At 48.1% G+C, this 17,356-nt stretch overlaps 1 protein-coding gene across 4 annotated transcripts in view; it reads right to left on the bottom strand.

Moving 5' to 3' along the window:
- LARP1 (La ribonucleoprotein 1, translational regulator) overlaps window positions 1–17,356 on the bottom strand; it is an 85,300-nt gene that overhangs the window by 9,233 nt on the left and 58,711 nt on the right. For 3 of the 4 annotated variants that reach the window (XM_043913375.1, XM_043913372.1, XM_043913374.1), the window contains exons 2-14: window positions 12,300–12,361; window positions 11,960–12,025; window positions 10,874–11,048; window positions 9,847–9,975; window positions 9,571–9,771; window positions 9,309–9,471; window positions 8,343–8,487; window positions 5,276–5,450; window positions 4,982–5,151; window positions 2,409–2,801; window positions 1,480–1,603; window positions 1,156–1,361; window positions 584–690 (exon numbers count right to left, since the gene is read on the bottom strand). In XM_043913375.1, the coding sequence (XP_043769310.1) occupies window positions 584–690; window positions 1,156–1,361; window positions 1,480–1,603; window positions 2,409–2,801; window positions 4,982–5,151; window positions 5,276–5,450; window positions 8,343–8,487; window positions 9,309–9,471; window positions 9,571–9,771; window positions 9,847–9,975; window positions 10,874–10,997 (1,937 nt within the window). In that variant the 5' untranslated portion in view covers window positions 10,998–11,048; window positions 11,960–12,025; window positions 12,300–12,361. The remainder of the gene's footprint in view (window positions 1–583; window positions 691–1,155; window positions 1,362–1,479; window positions 1,604–2,408; window positions 2,802–4,981; window positions 5,152–5,275; window positions 5,451–8,342; window positions 8,488–9,308; window positions 9,472–9,570; window positions 9,772–9,846; window positions 9,976–10,873; window positions 11,049–11,959; window positions 12,026–12,299; window positions 12,362–17,356) is intronic. The other variant, XM_043913373.1, reaches the window with a different exon arrangement.

Here is a 17,356-nt window from a genome sequence, read left to right as displayed (position 1 = left end):
ACAATGCCCAAATATGAGCTTTTAGCTGTTTATTTATCCCATGTTAACATTTAACTTTCCTTGCCGAGCTGTAATGGGTTAACCCATCCATATTTTTTGTAAAACCACCACCTACCTATCTTTGCAGGGAATAAATAAGAGTGCATAGGTCAGTGGCTCCCAAACCTGCTCTGGAATTCAGAACACTGGGGTCATTTTCCTGGGAATAAATAAAAAGGAATCCAGGCCCAACCCCCAGAAGCTGCTCCAGCAGACCTAGGGTGCAGAATCTCAGAATTCTTTTATTCAACTCCTGAGCTATCCTGAGGAAGGCAGCAGATATGCATGTCTGAAATCAACTGAGCTAACCTCCCATGAGAATACCACGCAGCCACCACACTTCAGAAAGCAGCCTTCCTCTCCCCAGGCTCTGGATTAAGCTCTCTAGACTACTCGTGGTTTTTTTGGATTTGGATGAGGGCCCCCTTCCTTAAATTTCCCTTCATTTGCAAACCAAAGAGGTATTCTCGTCTTGGTCTCATCACTGTCACCGCTCTGCTGCCCTCCCTGCGGTCAGCCTGTCGCCCTTTCCCAGGGCCCACACCTGATGGAAGCAGTCCGGGGCCTGTGTTCACGGGAATCCATCACCCAGCCCACGTGACTCTCCAAAGGTGGGTTCGAGCTGTGTCTTGTCTTCCTTTTCCGAGGTGTCTGCAAAGGTCAGTGCGGGATTTGTTAATATACAGTCATACTCATATGACTCTGAGGAGCATCAAGTATTTGTAGGATTACGATACCCTCCTGAAGTCTGAGTTATCTCCCAATTTACAAAGCATCTTCATATCTAGTCTCACGTGATGCCCACAGCTGAAGGAGGAACTGGCACACCTACCTGACAGGTGACACAACTGAGGCTTGCGGGGATGTGACCTGCTCAAGGACCTGCTGAGTTCTTATCAGGGCTGCATGGGGCCACCGCTCCCACCCCCCACTCCACACTGCAGATGAGGTCACTCAGTCCCGGTGGGCCCACTAGCCTAAGAATACAGAGCAGGTTGTGGGGGGTGGGGAGGTGGGATGTGGTACTTTCTTAGCTCAAGACAAGGGAGAGAAGCAGAGCCCCGGAAGGCAGTCAAGTTGAGCCCAGGACCTAGTGGCTCAGCATCAACGCCTCACCTTAGCATCCAGTGTCCGACCTTCCTTCACCACTGGATAAAACCGTGATGTCTGGCTTGAATCTTTGAGCTGCGGTGTCCGGGGTGTGCGGGGGGTCCTGGCATTGCGGTAGTTTGGCGACTCTGGGACAGTGGTTGGTAGAGAGCGGGCGATGGTGGAAGGCTCGGGAGCACCAAACAGCTTATTAGCCAGGGCATCAGTGGGAACTGTAGAAGCAGAGTGGAGACAGTGAGCAGAGGTAGGCCTGTGACTGCCTGTCTCAGGAAGCCCTCCGACAGCTCCAGACTGTCCCACTCAGGCCAGGGTGGCAGGGTCATCTCTCACCTTGCTGGAAGCGAGGTGGTCCAGGAGGGACCTCCTGGTTGGGATCCACAGGGGGCTCAGGGGTTAGCGTGTCAAACTGCTCCCGACTGATCATATTGACTTTCTTGAAGTTCTCAACTTCTTGCTATAGAGGACACAAGATGGGTGGGGGAAAGAGGCTGGTAAGAGGACTGCCCTAGCCTGTTTTAGGAATCAAGACAGACAGGAAGTTGAAGAGGGCAGTTCCCACGTCCACATACGTGGAATTCTGGTCCCTGGGCTCTCAGCTGCCCATCACCATGCCTCAACTCCAGGTGCCCAGGCTTGAGAGTGCTCACCCAGCAGGGCTGAAGACTTGCCCAGCCCTCCCTGCAGCAGCACTGAGGTCAGAACTCCAGCCCCCCGGAACCTGCTATAGCCTCCCCTCCCCAACTCTCTTCCTGCAATTCTCTCATCTCGAAACACATTACTACTACCACTCACTACAGAGGCTCACCAGAAGCTGACTAACCACCATACACATCCACTCTGTAAAATGCCTACAACGCCAGTTTTGACTGGGCAGCAGTGAGTTTTTAAAAGACCTATCTTTTCTCCATATTCCACACTCAAAAGCAAGTTCCTCAAAAGACCTTTAAACTTTAATACATGCATAAATATTTAATAATAGAAATGACAATCCAATCTTATTCTTCACAAAAGTGTCTAGCCAACCTCTGAAATTAAATGCGGGTGATCAAGAAGCAGGATGATCACCTCTCACATGGGCAGTTTACAGCGTTTATACACTTCTTCTCATTCTTAATGCCCCCCTCAAGCAGTGTCAATCATCACCCCCTTTTATTAGATGAGGGTGCTGAGGTTCTGTGCCCAAGGTCGCGCGCTTGTCAGCTTTCCTCTGCCTCACGTCACAGGCACCCTAGGCCCCCACCACTATGCCCAAGGCTCACCTTGATCTGGGAATACTCGGGTTCGAACTTCTCAGTCCACAGGTCCTGCTCGTAGTAGAAGAGCCCATCATTAATGACCTTGGCCAGCTCAGCACTCATCTTGGCACGAGAGGTATGGTTCCCAGTGCGGTCGCCCCCCGGGTGCCGGCGCATGTAGGGTGGTGTCTGAGTGACAATGAGGATTTTGTTGACATCCCGGTCATCAATCTCATAGTCAGAGTCCTCATCAGACCAGGCGGTAAAGGTGTTCTTCCGCCCATCCATCTGCTCCATTTCCTCGTCAAACAGGAAATCCAGTTCCTCTTGCTCATCTTGATCCTTGGACATCAGCTGCTGAGACGGCAGATGCTGAGGCACAGTGGTCGAGTGAACAAACCTGGGCTCCTCCGACTTCTAAAATAGGGGGAAACCAAAGAGAGACAGAATCACCGGTAAGTCCTTAGACCAGGCTGTCACTGTCCTGAGAGAAGCCCTGACCCCTCAACACGGGACTTTTACATCTGATAATGACACCAAGTCACAGCTGTCAGCACTGGAGTCACTCACAAAAAAAAGGATGTCCCACAGGACTCTGGGTTTCTCCACTCACAGTGCACATCAGTCATTCACAAACATTGAGGCGACAAGTTCCCTTTATGTATGAAGTGCACTCTCATTTACCTAAATACACACCCCTCCCACAGCACCTGGCCTCCAAGTGGGTACATGAAGAAGTTCAATAGGCTAATTCATCCATTTCTCCATCCCCAACTCCTCCCAATAAGTTGGAAGCTTCATCAGGCAAGAACCACAGCTGCCTTGCCTTCCATTATACCCTCAGAACTTAGATTGCGACCGAACAACAGCCCGTGTTCAACTATTTGCTAAATGGATAAGAACCCACTGGTACCAGGCCCTGTGAACATGACCAGGTCCTTGAACTTACGGAGCTCACAGTTTAGTGGTAGAAAAAGTCAACCAACCAACCAGCTGCAATGTGATGGTAAAGACTATAAATAGGCCTCGTGGGAGTACTTAGGGAGGAGCACTTAGGCAATTGGGGGTGGGAATGGGGACACTCAGGGAAGGCTTCTGTGAAGAAGTGATTATGAAAGGGCCCGTTTAAGTAAGCCAGGTGAAGGCAGGGACAAAGACTGTAAGAGGCAAAACAGACAAAAACCCAAAAACACAGCATGTCCCAAAGGCAAGAGAAAAAACAAGACTCCTTTCAGCCAAAACAAAGTATTTCAGAGTGTTGATAGGCTGAATTTATCTGAAAGTTTTTGGAGGTAAAACATCTGTTTACCTCACAGAACATATTTAAACAGTAATTTCCTGCTGTGCCAAAAAAACCTTTCTGTATAAATCTTAAAACTATTCTCTTTTACAAGGGTCACGGTAGGCCAGGTGGAAGTGGAGGGCTCTAATCCTGGAATGGGGGCTAAGTGTGGCTTTGGAAAGGCCTTTCCAAAGCCTTTGCAGTCTTCAGGACTGAACTGAACCTTGTCAGGTCCTTGTCCACTTACTACCTTGTCCTCACAATTCTAGCCTATCTGACACTTCTTGAACAACCAGAACAGACAGGGAAGTTGGGGGTGTGGGGGCAAGAAGGAGATGAGGGAGTTGATCACAGTGATACAGTGGAAAAGGGGCACAGAATTCCACAGACCCAAAGTCCAAGGTCATCTATCAGGTCTCCTCTCAAGGCCTAGACCAAGGTACCCAAAGAAGGGATGGCTGTGGGCAGGTGAATGGAGTAGAAGTTTGCTCCTCAAATTTTAGTTTGAGATTGAAACACTTCTCTAACAGAGGACTACGTGTGAGCTACTCATATACTGGTCTACTATTTCTAGAGCAACCTAACCCCCCCTTCCTTTCAGCCTAAGATAAAGTGAGGCCATCAGATATTAGAGAAGTTTCCCAAGATCACCAGCCAGCAATGACAGAAGACCTGTCTGTGTTCCAGTCTAGACTCTAACTCTCCAGGCCATGGGTCTGCTCCTTCTCCCTTCCCTTTTCAAAGGATTTGATGGAGTTATATGTGAGCTTGTGAGGACAAATTCAGGGGGAAGGCGCTAAATAATGCAGCCACAAGGACTTAGATGAGACAAAAAGAACAGCCAAAGGACTTCCCTGGTGGCCCAGTGGCTAAGACTTCGCTTCCACTGCAGGGGGCACGAGTCTGATTCCTGGTAGGGAACTAATAGCCCACATGCCACACAGAAGGGCCAAATAAGCCCCCAAACAACCCCCCCCCCAAAAAAAAATCAAACAAAAAAAACCCAGCCAAGTATTAAGAAACATTTAATTTTCAATGAGACTGCTGCCAGAGGCTGCATGATCTCCTCCTGTGAAAAATACCACTCAGGAACTACAGAGCGAGGGCTGTCATGAGGGGTGATCCACTGGAAATAGAAACAGGCCATATCAGCCTTCCTGCACTCACTGGTGACCTGCGGCTTACATCACAACCCTGAACCACCTGGCCTGACTGCTACTCCCTTAGAACACAGAGCTCTGTGCCTATGTGATACCCGTTCCGCACTCTCCAGCCTAAGCCCCTAGAATCCAGGATAGGGACAGGCCTCACCCACCTTGGGTCGTGCTGGAGAGGGCCGAGGCCTTTTCTTCACTTCAATCCAGTTCTCAGAATCCAGGTCGGGGAGGCTGGCGGACAGGCCCTTGGGCAGTGTCTTTAGGTTGCTGACCTCCTCTGTTTTGGTTGGCACTGGAGTGACCGCACGGGGAGAGCCAGGCGCTGACTCTGAAGGGTGGAAAGGGGAGGTCCTCATCCCACCAGCCCTCCTCCTGATGCCAGCTCTGAGCAGGACTGCTGGCCGGAAGACAACAGCAAAAGGGAGGCATCCACATGCCAGCAGGGTACCTACCTGTCTCTTTCTGGTAGTGCTGGCGGGGCACAAACTCTGGGCAGTTGAGAAGCTGGGAGAAATCCGTCTGGGAATAATCCACTATCGGGGGACCAGGAAGAGGCCATTTCTCTGGCTCCTCCCTCCTGCGTACTTTTTCCTCAACGATCTCCACCACTTTGCTGTCCTTTAGGGCCTGTAGGGGAGGAGGTGAGAGAAGATGTAGAGGGAAGACATGGACAGACCGAGATCTTGGAAGCTGGGGTATGACTGAGCCCCATGAGCTCAGCGCAAAGTCCAGAGTTGGCAGGAGTATAAGAAAACTGGCCCCATCTTCCACAGCCAGCAGACGAGTGAGATGTTCAAACTTATAAGAGGTACCAACATGCAAAACACACTTGCCCTTTGACCCTGCCATTCTACTTCCAGGAATCAATCCCAGGGAAATACTTGTACCAACAGGTGACAACATGTATAAGATATGGATAAAAGGCCATTCACAGCAACACTGCCTGCAAAAGGAAAAACTGGGAACTACCTAAACTTGCCACTACACAGGCAATTTAAACCAATTATGGCCATCCATTCAACCCAACACAACTCAGGCTTAAAAATTAGCTTCAAATGTGTTGAGGTGGTTAACAGTCACAAAAACCAGGTCTAGGTCAATGAGTTTAAGATTCCACTGATGTTGGAATTCTTAAGTAAAAACATGCAAATGCACACAAATTTTTCTAGGATTCACAGGTAAAGGGCTACAGGTATCTATCTCTGGGGAAAGGGGGTGAAGTAATGGGGAGTAGAGAAGAGTTTTCTTTTCAAATTCTTTTAAATGGAAAAAAAAAACATTCCAACATGTGACAACATACTCTGTTGGTGAGGCTGGGGAAAGAGGCATTCTCATACACTGCTGGTGAGACTGCAGAAAGCATACCCACTAGAAAGGGAATCAGGTAACAGCTAGCAAAATTATATACGCATGTGCCCTTCAGTTCAACCATCCCACTCCTACACCAAAGACACACTGGCTAAACCACAAAAAGATATATATACACAACTGTAAATAAGAACGAGGAGTATCTTTCTTTTACCACTACCACTACTAAGTGGCCAGCTCCCAGATACATTAAGTGAAAGCAAAAAATGGTGAAGAAATACATGTTACCATTCATCTAAGAAAGGGTAAGTATATAATACAGAGAGGCATTTACTTATTTCTTTTTTAATGCGGGGATTCAAAAAAGTTTGTTTATAGTAAAAGGGGAAAAAGTATTAAGAAAATCTTTTAAGTTGGACTTTCAACATAACCATTTGCCTTTGGAACCACATAAATATTTTTTATAAATGTAAAACAAGTAAGAAATTAGGGGTAAGAAAGCATACCCAAAAATGTGAGAGCAAAGCAAAATTACTAAAACTAATATGTACACAACCACACAAAAATTATTTCAACTTAATAGTCACTGACCATAAAAATGGGGAAAAAAAATTTTTAGAAGTAGGAGTGGTACTGTAAGCATAATGTGTAGAGTAAAACAAATGAAGAGTTTATGTTGATGTTGTTTGGAATCAGGATTTTTGGCATGGGAGAAAGTAATAGTTACAAACATAAAAGATCCTTGGGTTAAGTAAAGACACTGTAGAAATATTAACAGAAAATATCAATGTAATCTCATGATGTATTAAAAAAAAAAAAAACGACCAATCGTAGCAATAAACACCCTATAATTCAGGCTGTGATATCTAAATATCAGAATTACCATTTCCCCAAAATAAAGGACCTAGAGTGTCTTAAAGAAAAAAAAAGGCCCTTCCAGATCTGAGGCAACAAAAGTACAAGATGAACCAAGGTCCCACTGGCAATGATTTGATTGAGCATAATAACTACAATAAATGAAACAAACTGCTTGAATCTACTAGTCTGTAACGATACTAAAACAAAAACACAAACTGAAACCTTACCAGTTACCTTTGAAGGTTATTAGCAATCAGCTCATAATTTTGAGAATTGGTTAACAAAGGAAAAGATCAAGCACTTAACTGCCCTTCCTGTACAAACTACACGCTGCTTTTTTTTTCACATGCTTCTTGGTAACCAAATAGCTGATAAGGCAAAGTACCTCCTTAAAGAGTTATTCCAGCAAACAAATACAGACAGACAGATAGAACATAAACATTTTATAGTTTCTAATGAAGTAACAGGTAATAACTTACAGCTTATATGACAAAAAAGAGAACCAGGTGAAGCATTCATTAAGTGCCACCTGAGAGAATATATCACTATCTATAAAGTATTCTCCACAAGGAGGGAGAAAGGAAGAAAAAAACCTGAATCTGATCAGGCCTCTCAATCACTAATTTACAAAAAATCTGGAATATGGAACATGTAAAATGTACCACTGTGTCCTATGGAAAATTCTACAAGCTGTATAATCTAGCATTCCAACAAAAAACTGCAAGGGAAGAGAGAGAGGAAGAGATATCCTAAGACAATGTATTGATCTTATTTGGATCCTGATTCACAAACTACTGAAAGAAAACTTCTGAAATGGGGGGTGAATTGGCAACTGAACAAATATTTGGTGATATTAAAGAATCATTAATATTTTTACATGCAATAATAATAATAGTGAGTACTTTTCTTTAACAGGTCTTTATCTTTTGGAGATAAATTAACTGAAACATGGATAAAATGTCAGATTACTGGAGATTTTCTTCAAAGTAATCTGGGAAAGGAAACAGATGAGGAGATAGACGGAATAAGACTGGCCATGAATTGATAGCTGCTGAGACTGGGTAATGGGCTCATTACACCACTGGATTGACTTTTATAAATCTTCCATGTCTGATGTCTTCCATGATAAGGAGTGAGCGAGAGAGGGGGAGGAAGGTGAGATAGAGAAGGGAAGGGAAGGGGAGGAGGAGAGAGAGGGAGGGAGAGAGAGAGAGAGGCTGGCCAAGCCTTGGAATCTTAGCACAAGTAATGAGATGAGGACTCTTCTGGGGTTCCTGGGCTTGACCCAAACTCCAGCTCCTTAAGTAAGGATCTTTCTTTCCCCTCCACCCCAGCCCAGGGAGGGAGACATACCGCAAAGATGAGTGAAATGTCAGTGGTAAGGGCCTGCACTCGGTGGAAGGACGCAATAAGTGTCATGGGAAGGAAACCGTCAGCATCCATTTTTCGTCGCAGGAAGAAGTCTCGCTCTAAATTGTCCACGCTGAAGTAGTATTCACTAGGTGGAGGGGAGAAGTGTGATTGCTCCATCATGTGAGAATATGCCTTCTTTGTTCTGTACATTCCAGGAACCTCACACAGCCTCCGACCAACCCTGTCCCTCTGTATTTACAATCTTAAAGGCTGGAAAGAGATGATGTTATCCTCCCATGGCTCCCTAACCTTGGGTCAAACTGTCACCCTCTGCCCTTCAGCCTCTTGGTATACCTGACAAGCTCCTCATCCTTTAAAACCCAGTCCCAATACTGTTGGTCACTTTCTCTTCTGCTCCTAAACTGCTTATCACACTCTATTGCAACGAGCTCGTTCCTTGTATGGCTCCCCCCACCTGACTGAGAGACAGTCCATTAGAGAGGTTAGGAGTTAAGGTTTTGCAAGTCAGACAGGAACAGACTGAAACCTGTGCCTTGCCACTTATTAGTTGGGCAAGTTACTGGGCCTGTTTACTTATCAATAAAAAAGGGATAAAACCCAGTTCATAAAAATTAAATAGGTAACTCCATAACCAAGTAAGAGAATGCCTATGAAGCTGAGCACTGAGCCTCATCAATGAGAACTCAGTGTCTATTAGCATTCTGACAACGCTGCCATTACAAACAGAGGCCCAACGGGAACAGAATCTAGACATTTTCTTTCCTTTTAAAAACACTAACTGATTAATTTTTAAAACAGAAGTGCAGTTCCCTCAAATTATCTTTTTTACCTCCAGCCAGAGGCAGCAACCACTGTGATCCCCAGAAGGGCCTGCACAGCCCTACTCCGTCCTTGGGCACCCCCAACCCCACTGTGTCTCCAGAAGGAAGTCGCCCAGACACTCACATCTGGCGTTTGATGTAGTCTTTAAGCAACTCCTGGTCCACGCTGTAAAGCTCAGTGCTGCTGACATTGTCAAAATAGTAGGTGATGTTGTTCATGTACTTGGGGGTGCGAGGCCCCTCCGCACCATCGAACTTTCGGTAGCCAAACTGGTAGTCAAAATGGGCTATGGGGGGAACAGGCACCATGAGGGAGAGGAGATCCCCGCCCGCCGCCCCCACTGAACTCCCTCAGACATCCCGGAGCCCAAAGGGGCCTCACGTACTTCGAGTGCCACCCCGTCCGCGTCCCCGTCCGCGACCACGCCCCCGTCCACGGCCACGGAAGGAAGCCCGCGCCCCACCAGCCCCGTCACTCTTCACACTCGATGTCTCATCCTGGTCATGCCAGGCAGGCTCCGATTTGGTCTCTGGTTGCCAGGCTGGAGTGGGGGGGGCCACGGGCACGTAGGTGACAGGCTCAGATCCTATGGGGAAAGGGGCATCAGATCAGGCCTGAGGGTGAGCCCCAGGCCCAGGCCCTCCATAGTGGGAGCGCATACCTTTGATCTCCCCGCGGCTGGTGGGGGTGTGTCGTGGCTCTGGAGGACGAGCAGGGCGTGAGACCAGTTTCTCTCTGGGCACTTCCGGCTTCATGTCTATTTGCAACGGAACCCACTTGTGTTTGTTCCCTGGAGAACAGCGTGGGCACAAGAAAGGCTTGAAGGAGAGGCCCCTCCTGCCCATCTCTACCCCCAATCCTCTGTCCCTGGCAGGGCTTTCATTGCCCCCTGGTCACCTCAGGCAAATGCCTTTCCCTCACTGGACCTCATTTTCATCTCTAAAATAAGAAGGCAGTGGATTTCAGTGTGATGGACACTCTTGATTGACTCCCAACACTGATTTCTCCAGAGCACACGCTCTACAGCCAGACACATGGCAGCCTGGAATCAAGGCCACACCTCCAGGCTCCCCTAGATACATGCCGAGGAGAGCTGAGTGGAAGCAGTCAATTCTAGGGTGCATCCCTAAAAAGCAGGGAGCTATTCTCCCTTTTCCCCATCCTGCTAAGTAGAGTGAGTCACCTGGAATGAGAAGAGACAACACACAGCAAGACAAAGGGATCAAAGAGCTGCCATTCTAGGCCTGGCCTACTTCTACCATGCTATCAAGTGAAAGAAACTATCTTCCATATTGGTTAAACCACTGTTCTTCTAGATACGTATGACAGCAGCCAAACATGTATCCTAGCCATTTCAGCCAGAGCAATGGGATCTCCTGTATTTAAATGAAATCTAACACAAGGCAGCAATACATCAAGTGACACGAAGAACACACTGTGGGAGGGACCCCCTGTCTTCTGCACTGCTTGAGCCCCAGTGCTGAGGACAGGGCTTTCCAAATGCTGGTTACAGCAAAAGAAATGGTGGACACATAGTTGGAAGGAAGCTTGCCAGCCCAGCAGCCTACACCCATAAGACCCCCAAGCACTTTTGGGGGGCTCCTAAAATTGCTCCAGCAGCACTTGAGTTCTCACATTCCCTGATTCTGCCTGCCACCTCCTCCCAAGTCCTGCTCCAAGCCACTCACCTTTCTTCTTCTGTCCCCCTCGCTGGCAGTCCTCGTCCCCATTCTTCTCCTCCCCCGATTCATCCGATTTGGTTTTCGGGCTCTCCTTACTATCGCTCCCCTCTCCTTTCTCCTGTTCCTTCATGTCCTTTTTGGGTGGTAGCTTGCGGGCAGGCTGAGACTTGTGGGCCTGTGGCTGCAGCAGGAAGCAGAGAACAGGGAGGTGACGTGCATCTGAAAGCCACTCAGGATGGGAAGGAAGGGAGCTCCGTTACTGGAGCACGTGATGCAGGTTGGGGTGGATGTATCCTATGGCCCTGTTTTCACGCCTGACATGCCTTTGCTGGGAAGAGTGGTCAAACAGGCGACAGGCGGAGGACAACCTGCCTCTCCAAGTCCCTTAAGTCTAAATGAGAGAGACAACCCCTCGACATGGGCTGTGGTCTGCAAAGGCCAGCTGTTTACTCCCTACAACAGGACCATGTGGTTTGAATCACCTGTGGGATGGAGGAGACATTGGCCTCTGGTCTGTCCACACCAATCCTGTCTGTGAACAAAGCCCAGTGGCCCAAGCCATTGAGGAACCTTGCCGTCAGCCCAGAAAAAAAATGCTGGGGAGGAAAGGACTGATCAGGGGTCCACCTTCTGCTGGGGCTTAGGAAAGCTATGTAAGCTTCCCCATAACCTGTGTTCTGGAGGTGGGTACTTGCCCTAATGACCATTCTGCTGCACTTACAGGCAATCCAAGTAGAGAACACAGGTTTTAGAACATGACACACGTGACTTTCAATCCTTGCCTGGCCATCCAGGACTAGTGATTAACCTCCCCTCCAGGCCTCAGTGGCCTCATCTGTAAAATGGGAATTACCGAAGGGCCTATCTAGGAGTCATTGAGGATTAAGTGAAATGATGGATAAACTGCATTTGGCAGTCTGTCACACAGCAAAGGCTCAAAGGATGATTCTTAGCTATTTCAATGTTGCCCATATTTTCCAACCACTCCTTTTAAAAAAACAGAAAATTAATACCCGAGGCTCTGAAAGCTTGAGGCCAAATGTGAACATGTAGATGGAGTTCAAACCTGCCCATCCCTCCCCACAGACTCACCTGCACAGTCTTGTGGGCTATCTCTCCAGGTGTTGGCCAGTTGATTGCATCTCCAAAGTCACCAACCTGCAAGGCACATTCTGTGAGGGTTCCAGGATAACCCTGCCTCCACCATTCAGGTCCTCATCCAAAATACAGCTCCACCAAGAGATCATAAGCCAAAACCAGTCTGTCCACGAGAATCATCCACAACAAAGACCCAGAAAAAGTGCCTCTGCTATTCAGAGAGAACCCAGAAATCCCCTGCAGCCCAGAAGCACTCACTACAACAGAAAAGAGGCTACCACCTCCATCCAGGAAGCCCACCCCAACCCCTGGGTTGCCAACTCATGTTTCTTACCTTGCCACCTTTGCGTTGTTTAGGAACTGCTGCCCTCACCACCTTGGCCGGGGCAGAATGTTCTGTGGAAGCAAGAAAGGAGAGGTGGTTATACAGCGCCCATCAGAGAGGGCCCCAACCAGCTCCTCACCCTCATCACTGCCCCACGCCACCAAGCAACCTGCAGGTTCCCACAGACGGAAGATGTGGCGGACCGAAGGAAGACACATGCTCAAACTCTATTTTCTGAAGAAATCATGGAAAGTGAGATCATGGAAGAAGCAGGCAGCCAAAACCCCAGGAATTCAACACTGGTCTCTCACAGCTCTTACCCTCTTGTGTAAGGGGGACTAAGGCCTGGAGACTCCAGGTCCATAGCAGGATTTGCTTTATAGTTCGGGGCTCCTGAATCACAGCAGATCCCATAAAGGAATCTGAAAGACTCTCTTTGGCTCAAACATTCTAGAAGTCTTTGTGTGAGTAGACTTAGGAAGGCACGACAAAAACCCTAAGTGGGCAATCAAGAAGTCCAAGACCTCTTCTAAGGCCTGTGCATCAGAGCCAGCTCTGTCCTCACTGATCTGTGGTCGCCAACAGGAAGATGTGCCTGCCTTCCAAGTTTCCAGAGGAAAAGTGAGACCATCATCCCCCACATTTTACTCAATGGTTCCACCTTTAGGAATTTATCCTAATGATACAAATTAGACACGTGTTAGACTTATGTGCAAAGATGCTGAAAGAGCTATTCATAATTTCAAAAAAACTGAAAATAATGTCTAACAGTAGTGAACTGGCTAAATAAAAGCTGAGCAACTTCCAGAGTGTTCTTAAAATGATAATGATCTCTACTGATATGAAAAGATAAACACAGTAAATGAAAAAAATTATAATCCCATTTTTGTAAAATAAATTGAAAAGGTATACATAACAAATACACATAGTAGGAACTCTGGAAAGACACACAACCAAATATTACCAGGACTTAAGTAGTATATCTACAGTGATTTAATTGTGTTTGGGATTCTCCAGTAGTTTCAACCAGGGTAAAGAGGAGCTTTCTATTTTTATTACTTTTAATTTTTATTTTTGGCTGTACCATGCATCATGCAGGGTCCTAACTCCCTGACCAGGAATCACACCTGCAGCCCCTGCAATAGAAGTGCAGAGTCTTAACCACTGGCCAGCCAGCAAAGTCCAGGGGCTTTTTAAAAATGAGAAAAAAAAAATTTTTTTTAAGGAAGTGGCTCTAATAAGTCTGGTCCTTTCTACACCTACACTTGTTTTTCCAAGTTGGTTCTGAAGACCAGGAGTTTCTGAACCCTTCCTTCCCAGAGACCCATAGGATAAGACACAACCTGGGGCTCTGCTCACCCATCCCTTTCCCACCACTGTTGGCCACCCATGCCAGGACAAGAGCTGCCCCCAGTCCCTGAGCAGAGAAATTTGTCCAGCTGGTCTCAAAAGGAATGTTCCACTTCTTGATCAGACACTTGTTCCCTTAATGAGAAGAGAGTCCTTGCCTGATGCCTACCTGTGAGGCCACTGAATTCTTGGCTTCCACCCCATACTGGAGCCACTGCCTCAAGACACTTCACATGCCAAAGGAGAGCCAGAGCTCTATAACCCAACCCACAGCATCCCCCATTCCCAGTGCTGGGCAGTGGAGAACTGGAAAATCTCTTTCAGTTCCAAGAGGGTGGAGCCTGTAGGCCCAGGAAACTCCTTACTCCACACTGATTCTCTTGCTAACTCTAGTCTGGCCCAGAGCAGCCTAGTACCACGCAGCTCCCTGACGAGGACCAGCAGAGGCAGCTGTTAGAAGATCAACTCCCTCAATTACACATGAGCTATGGCAGTAATCACTTCTCCAGGGACCCAGCCTACAGACCCCCAAAACACTCCCTGCATGCTACCAGGACAAGAACAGGCCAAAAGGCCGGCACCATCAACGTCATTATCACGAAGGTGGAATGGGAAATCAGATTCAGAGGGCAAAGTGCTCTTGAAGACTATCTGAAAAGGTTTAAGGCAAAGTTTTGTCGGGTCATTGTCTTATTTCCTCTAATAAAAACTCTTTCAAAATTGGGAAGAATCAGATCCTGTAATTACCCTGCCTAACATCTTGTTCAAGATCACAAATGGTAAAGTACTGCTAAAAGTTCAGACTCTCCTTAATGGGAGTGCCCTGCTACCACTAAAATACCCCACTGATTCCCTACTCCCCCACCAATCCCAAGCTGACCAGGGGAATGTGGCTTCTCTGGGCACACCCAGGAAAATCAGTCAGTCAGCCCTTTGTTAAGTTTGCGGAAAAGGCCCCATCCCTAGTTAGCCTCCCTCTATCCCAAGGACCCCTCAGTACCCTGTTCCTGCTCTGCTCTCAGGTAGGGCCTCGGGCTGCCCCTGCTCTAAGGAAGAATAAAATTACCCAGAGAGACAGAGAAGTACTTTAGGGAAAGAGAACCACTGCTACCTTTAAGCAAAATCCCTAGCTCTGTTAAAATCCCGCAGGGCCTAGGGAAACCCAGGAAGGCTCAGATGAGCTATTGTCAGGCCCTGGGGGCAGGCTGGAAAAAAAGACTAGGCTTTCTGGCTTCAATTACACATCCTTTTCTGGGTCCCCTCCCAACTATCCACCTTCACCAGCCGCATGCGCATGTGTACAAACGTGGGCACACACAGTACAGCCCCACAACATACAGGGCCTAGCATCTAAAATGCCTCCCAATGGAAACCAATCTTTTGTGCAAGAGGCCAGTCCTTATGTCCAGCACCACTGCCAGCCACCACTGACCCAAGCCCAGCTCGGGACACACTACACTCACCACCTTGCATGTGCCCAAGAAAACAGCTGTAGGACAGGAGAGCAGCAAAAAAGAGGCCCGTGGTTCTGATTTCTTCTGTTCAGATAGGCAACTGAGGCTCCCAAAGGGTAGTGAGGGGCTTCCCCAGGGAAGAGCCGGGATGGGCACTCGCAGCCTCAGCTCCCTCTGTCCAGTGAGCCTTCCAGCTCACCAGGGATCCCACGTGTCCACTGGTGGGACATGGGTCAAAAAGCCTTCCCGGTGCAATCTCAGAGCACCGTCCTGCCATCTCCTGGTGAAGAGTCACTGATGTCAGGAGAGGTTCCCAGGGAGAAGTGTGGTGAGGTGGGCTGAGGTTAGCCCAGCACTCAGGGGGAGGAGGATGGCAGGCAGCGGCTCTGAGTGTCTCCCCACTCCAGCAAGGCAAGCAGGGGTTAGGCGGGATACGGAAGAGGCGAAAATGGAGTCTGCTAGGAGCCAGTACTGAATGTGATTGGGGGGGGGGGGTGGTGTCAAGGGACTTTCTATAAACACACACTCATTCGTGTATTAAATGAAGCACACAGAATCTCTCTGTGCAGACGAGGGGGGTGGGGGAGGGAACAGGGAGGCCAGGAGATTTTTTGTGAAGCTTTATCTGATCAGCAAAGTCATTATTTTCACTTAAGACTGTAAGTGGTGAAGAGAAGGGGAGCTAAACCAATACCCTCCTCTCCCAGAGCCTGGCTCTTTTTCCACACACTGCACCCCTGCCCCCCCCAAGAGAGGGGCTGGCTCCAGGGCAGGTCTCCCCAGCAGAGAGGAAAGAAGGAAGGGGGGGGGGGGATTTGCCTCAGTCCCCAGGGCAGCTGTGGTATAAATCCCTGCCACATCAGAGGAAGGAAGAGCAGAGGGAAGGCCTGAAGTTCCTTTCGGCTGAAGAAATTCAGCCACTCCACCTTTTTCTCAGCACAGAAGAGGAAGAGAGCCTGGCCTCAAGGAGTCTCTGTCTGCCTACAAACAGGCTAAGCCCAAACACACCTGGTATAAACCCAAGTAAAAACACAAAGGATGGGCGACCCCTGAGCAACACAGGAGTTAGGAGCACTCAGCCCCAACACGGTTGAAAAATCCAACTGGACATCACGCAGTACTGCTTTTACATTGAGAATAACCACATATTAATGGACCCACAGTTCAAACTTGTATTGTTCAAAGGTCAAGGCCATTTTTAAAAAAATTACTTTTCATTTGTTTACTTTTGGATGCACTGGATCTTCACTGCTCTGTGTGGCGAGCAGGGACTACACTCCAGTTGTGTTGAAGCAGCTTCTCTTGTTGCAGAGCACATGCTCTAGGGTGTGTGGGCTTCAGGAGTTGTGGCTCTCGGGCCCTAGAACATGGACTCAATAGTTCTGGCTCACAGGCTCTGTTGCTCTGTGGGATCCTCCTGGATCAGGGATCAAACCCATGCCCCCTGCATTTGGCAGGTGGATTCTTACCCAATGCGCAACCAGGGAGGTCCCAACTGTATTTTCTACACTGCTATGTTCCAGAAAGAGTGTAAAGTTGCTGACCCTTTTGTCGGGGGGGGGGGGGGGGGGGGAGGAGCTACCTAGAAGGGCCAGATGTAAGGTCTTATGGAGCAAGGACTTGGTGAACTAGCAAGAAACCAGGCAAGGATTTTGGGGGGGAATGTATGAGGATATGAGTCAAACTCATCAGGTTATAGAAAAAAGAACTGATAAGAAGGGGACTTCCCTGGGGTCCAGTGCCTAAAACTGTGAACTCTTGATCCTGGGTTCAATCCCTGGTCAGGCAACTAGATTCCTACTCTTCAAAGAAGATTGAAGACTCTGAGTGCCACAACTAAGATCCGGTACAGCTAAATAAATAAATAAATACTAGTAACAGGAAGGGAAAAGCTGGAAATGAAACTGAGGGATGAGTGTAGGTGAAAAGTGAGATGGGGCTGGGCTAGATGGGAGAAGGCTTGAAGGATGGGGCTGGCCAGAAGGAACTACTAGATTTCATGCCTTAGTGCCAAGAGAATGGGGGAAGGCCAAACATTTATTTTGGGGCTGGCATTATCTCCTGGAGATTAGCGAAGTATCTAAAAAGGCTGAATTTACCGAGTGCAAAGAACTTCTGCCTTGGGGAACAAGGTCATTTGTTAGGGGCTGCGTTAGTGGCATTCGTACCCACCTGCTGACCTCCTCCTATGGCCATTAGGTCAACGTCTTGAAGAGACAACCCGACCCCAGGAGAATACCCTGGCTCTGTGCTCTCACTGTA

Source organism: Cervus elaphus, chromosome 9 (genome assembly GCF_910594005.1).
Source record: "Cervus elaphus chromosome 9, mCerEla1.1, whole genome shotgun sequence".
Classification (NCBI taxonomy): domain Eukaryota; kingdom Metazoa; phylum Chordata; class Mammalia; order Artiodactyla; family Cervidae; genus Cervus; species Cervus elaphus.
Note: the sequence above shows the minus strand (reverse complement) of the source record. Positions and strands in the feature narration are given on the sequence as shown.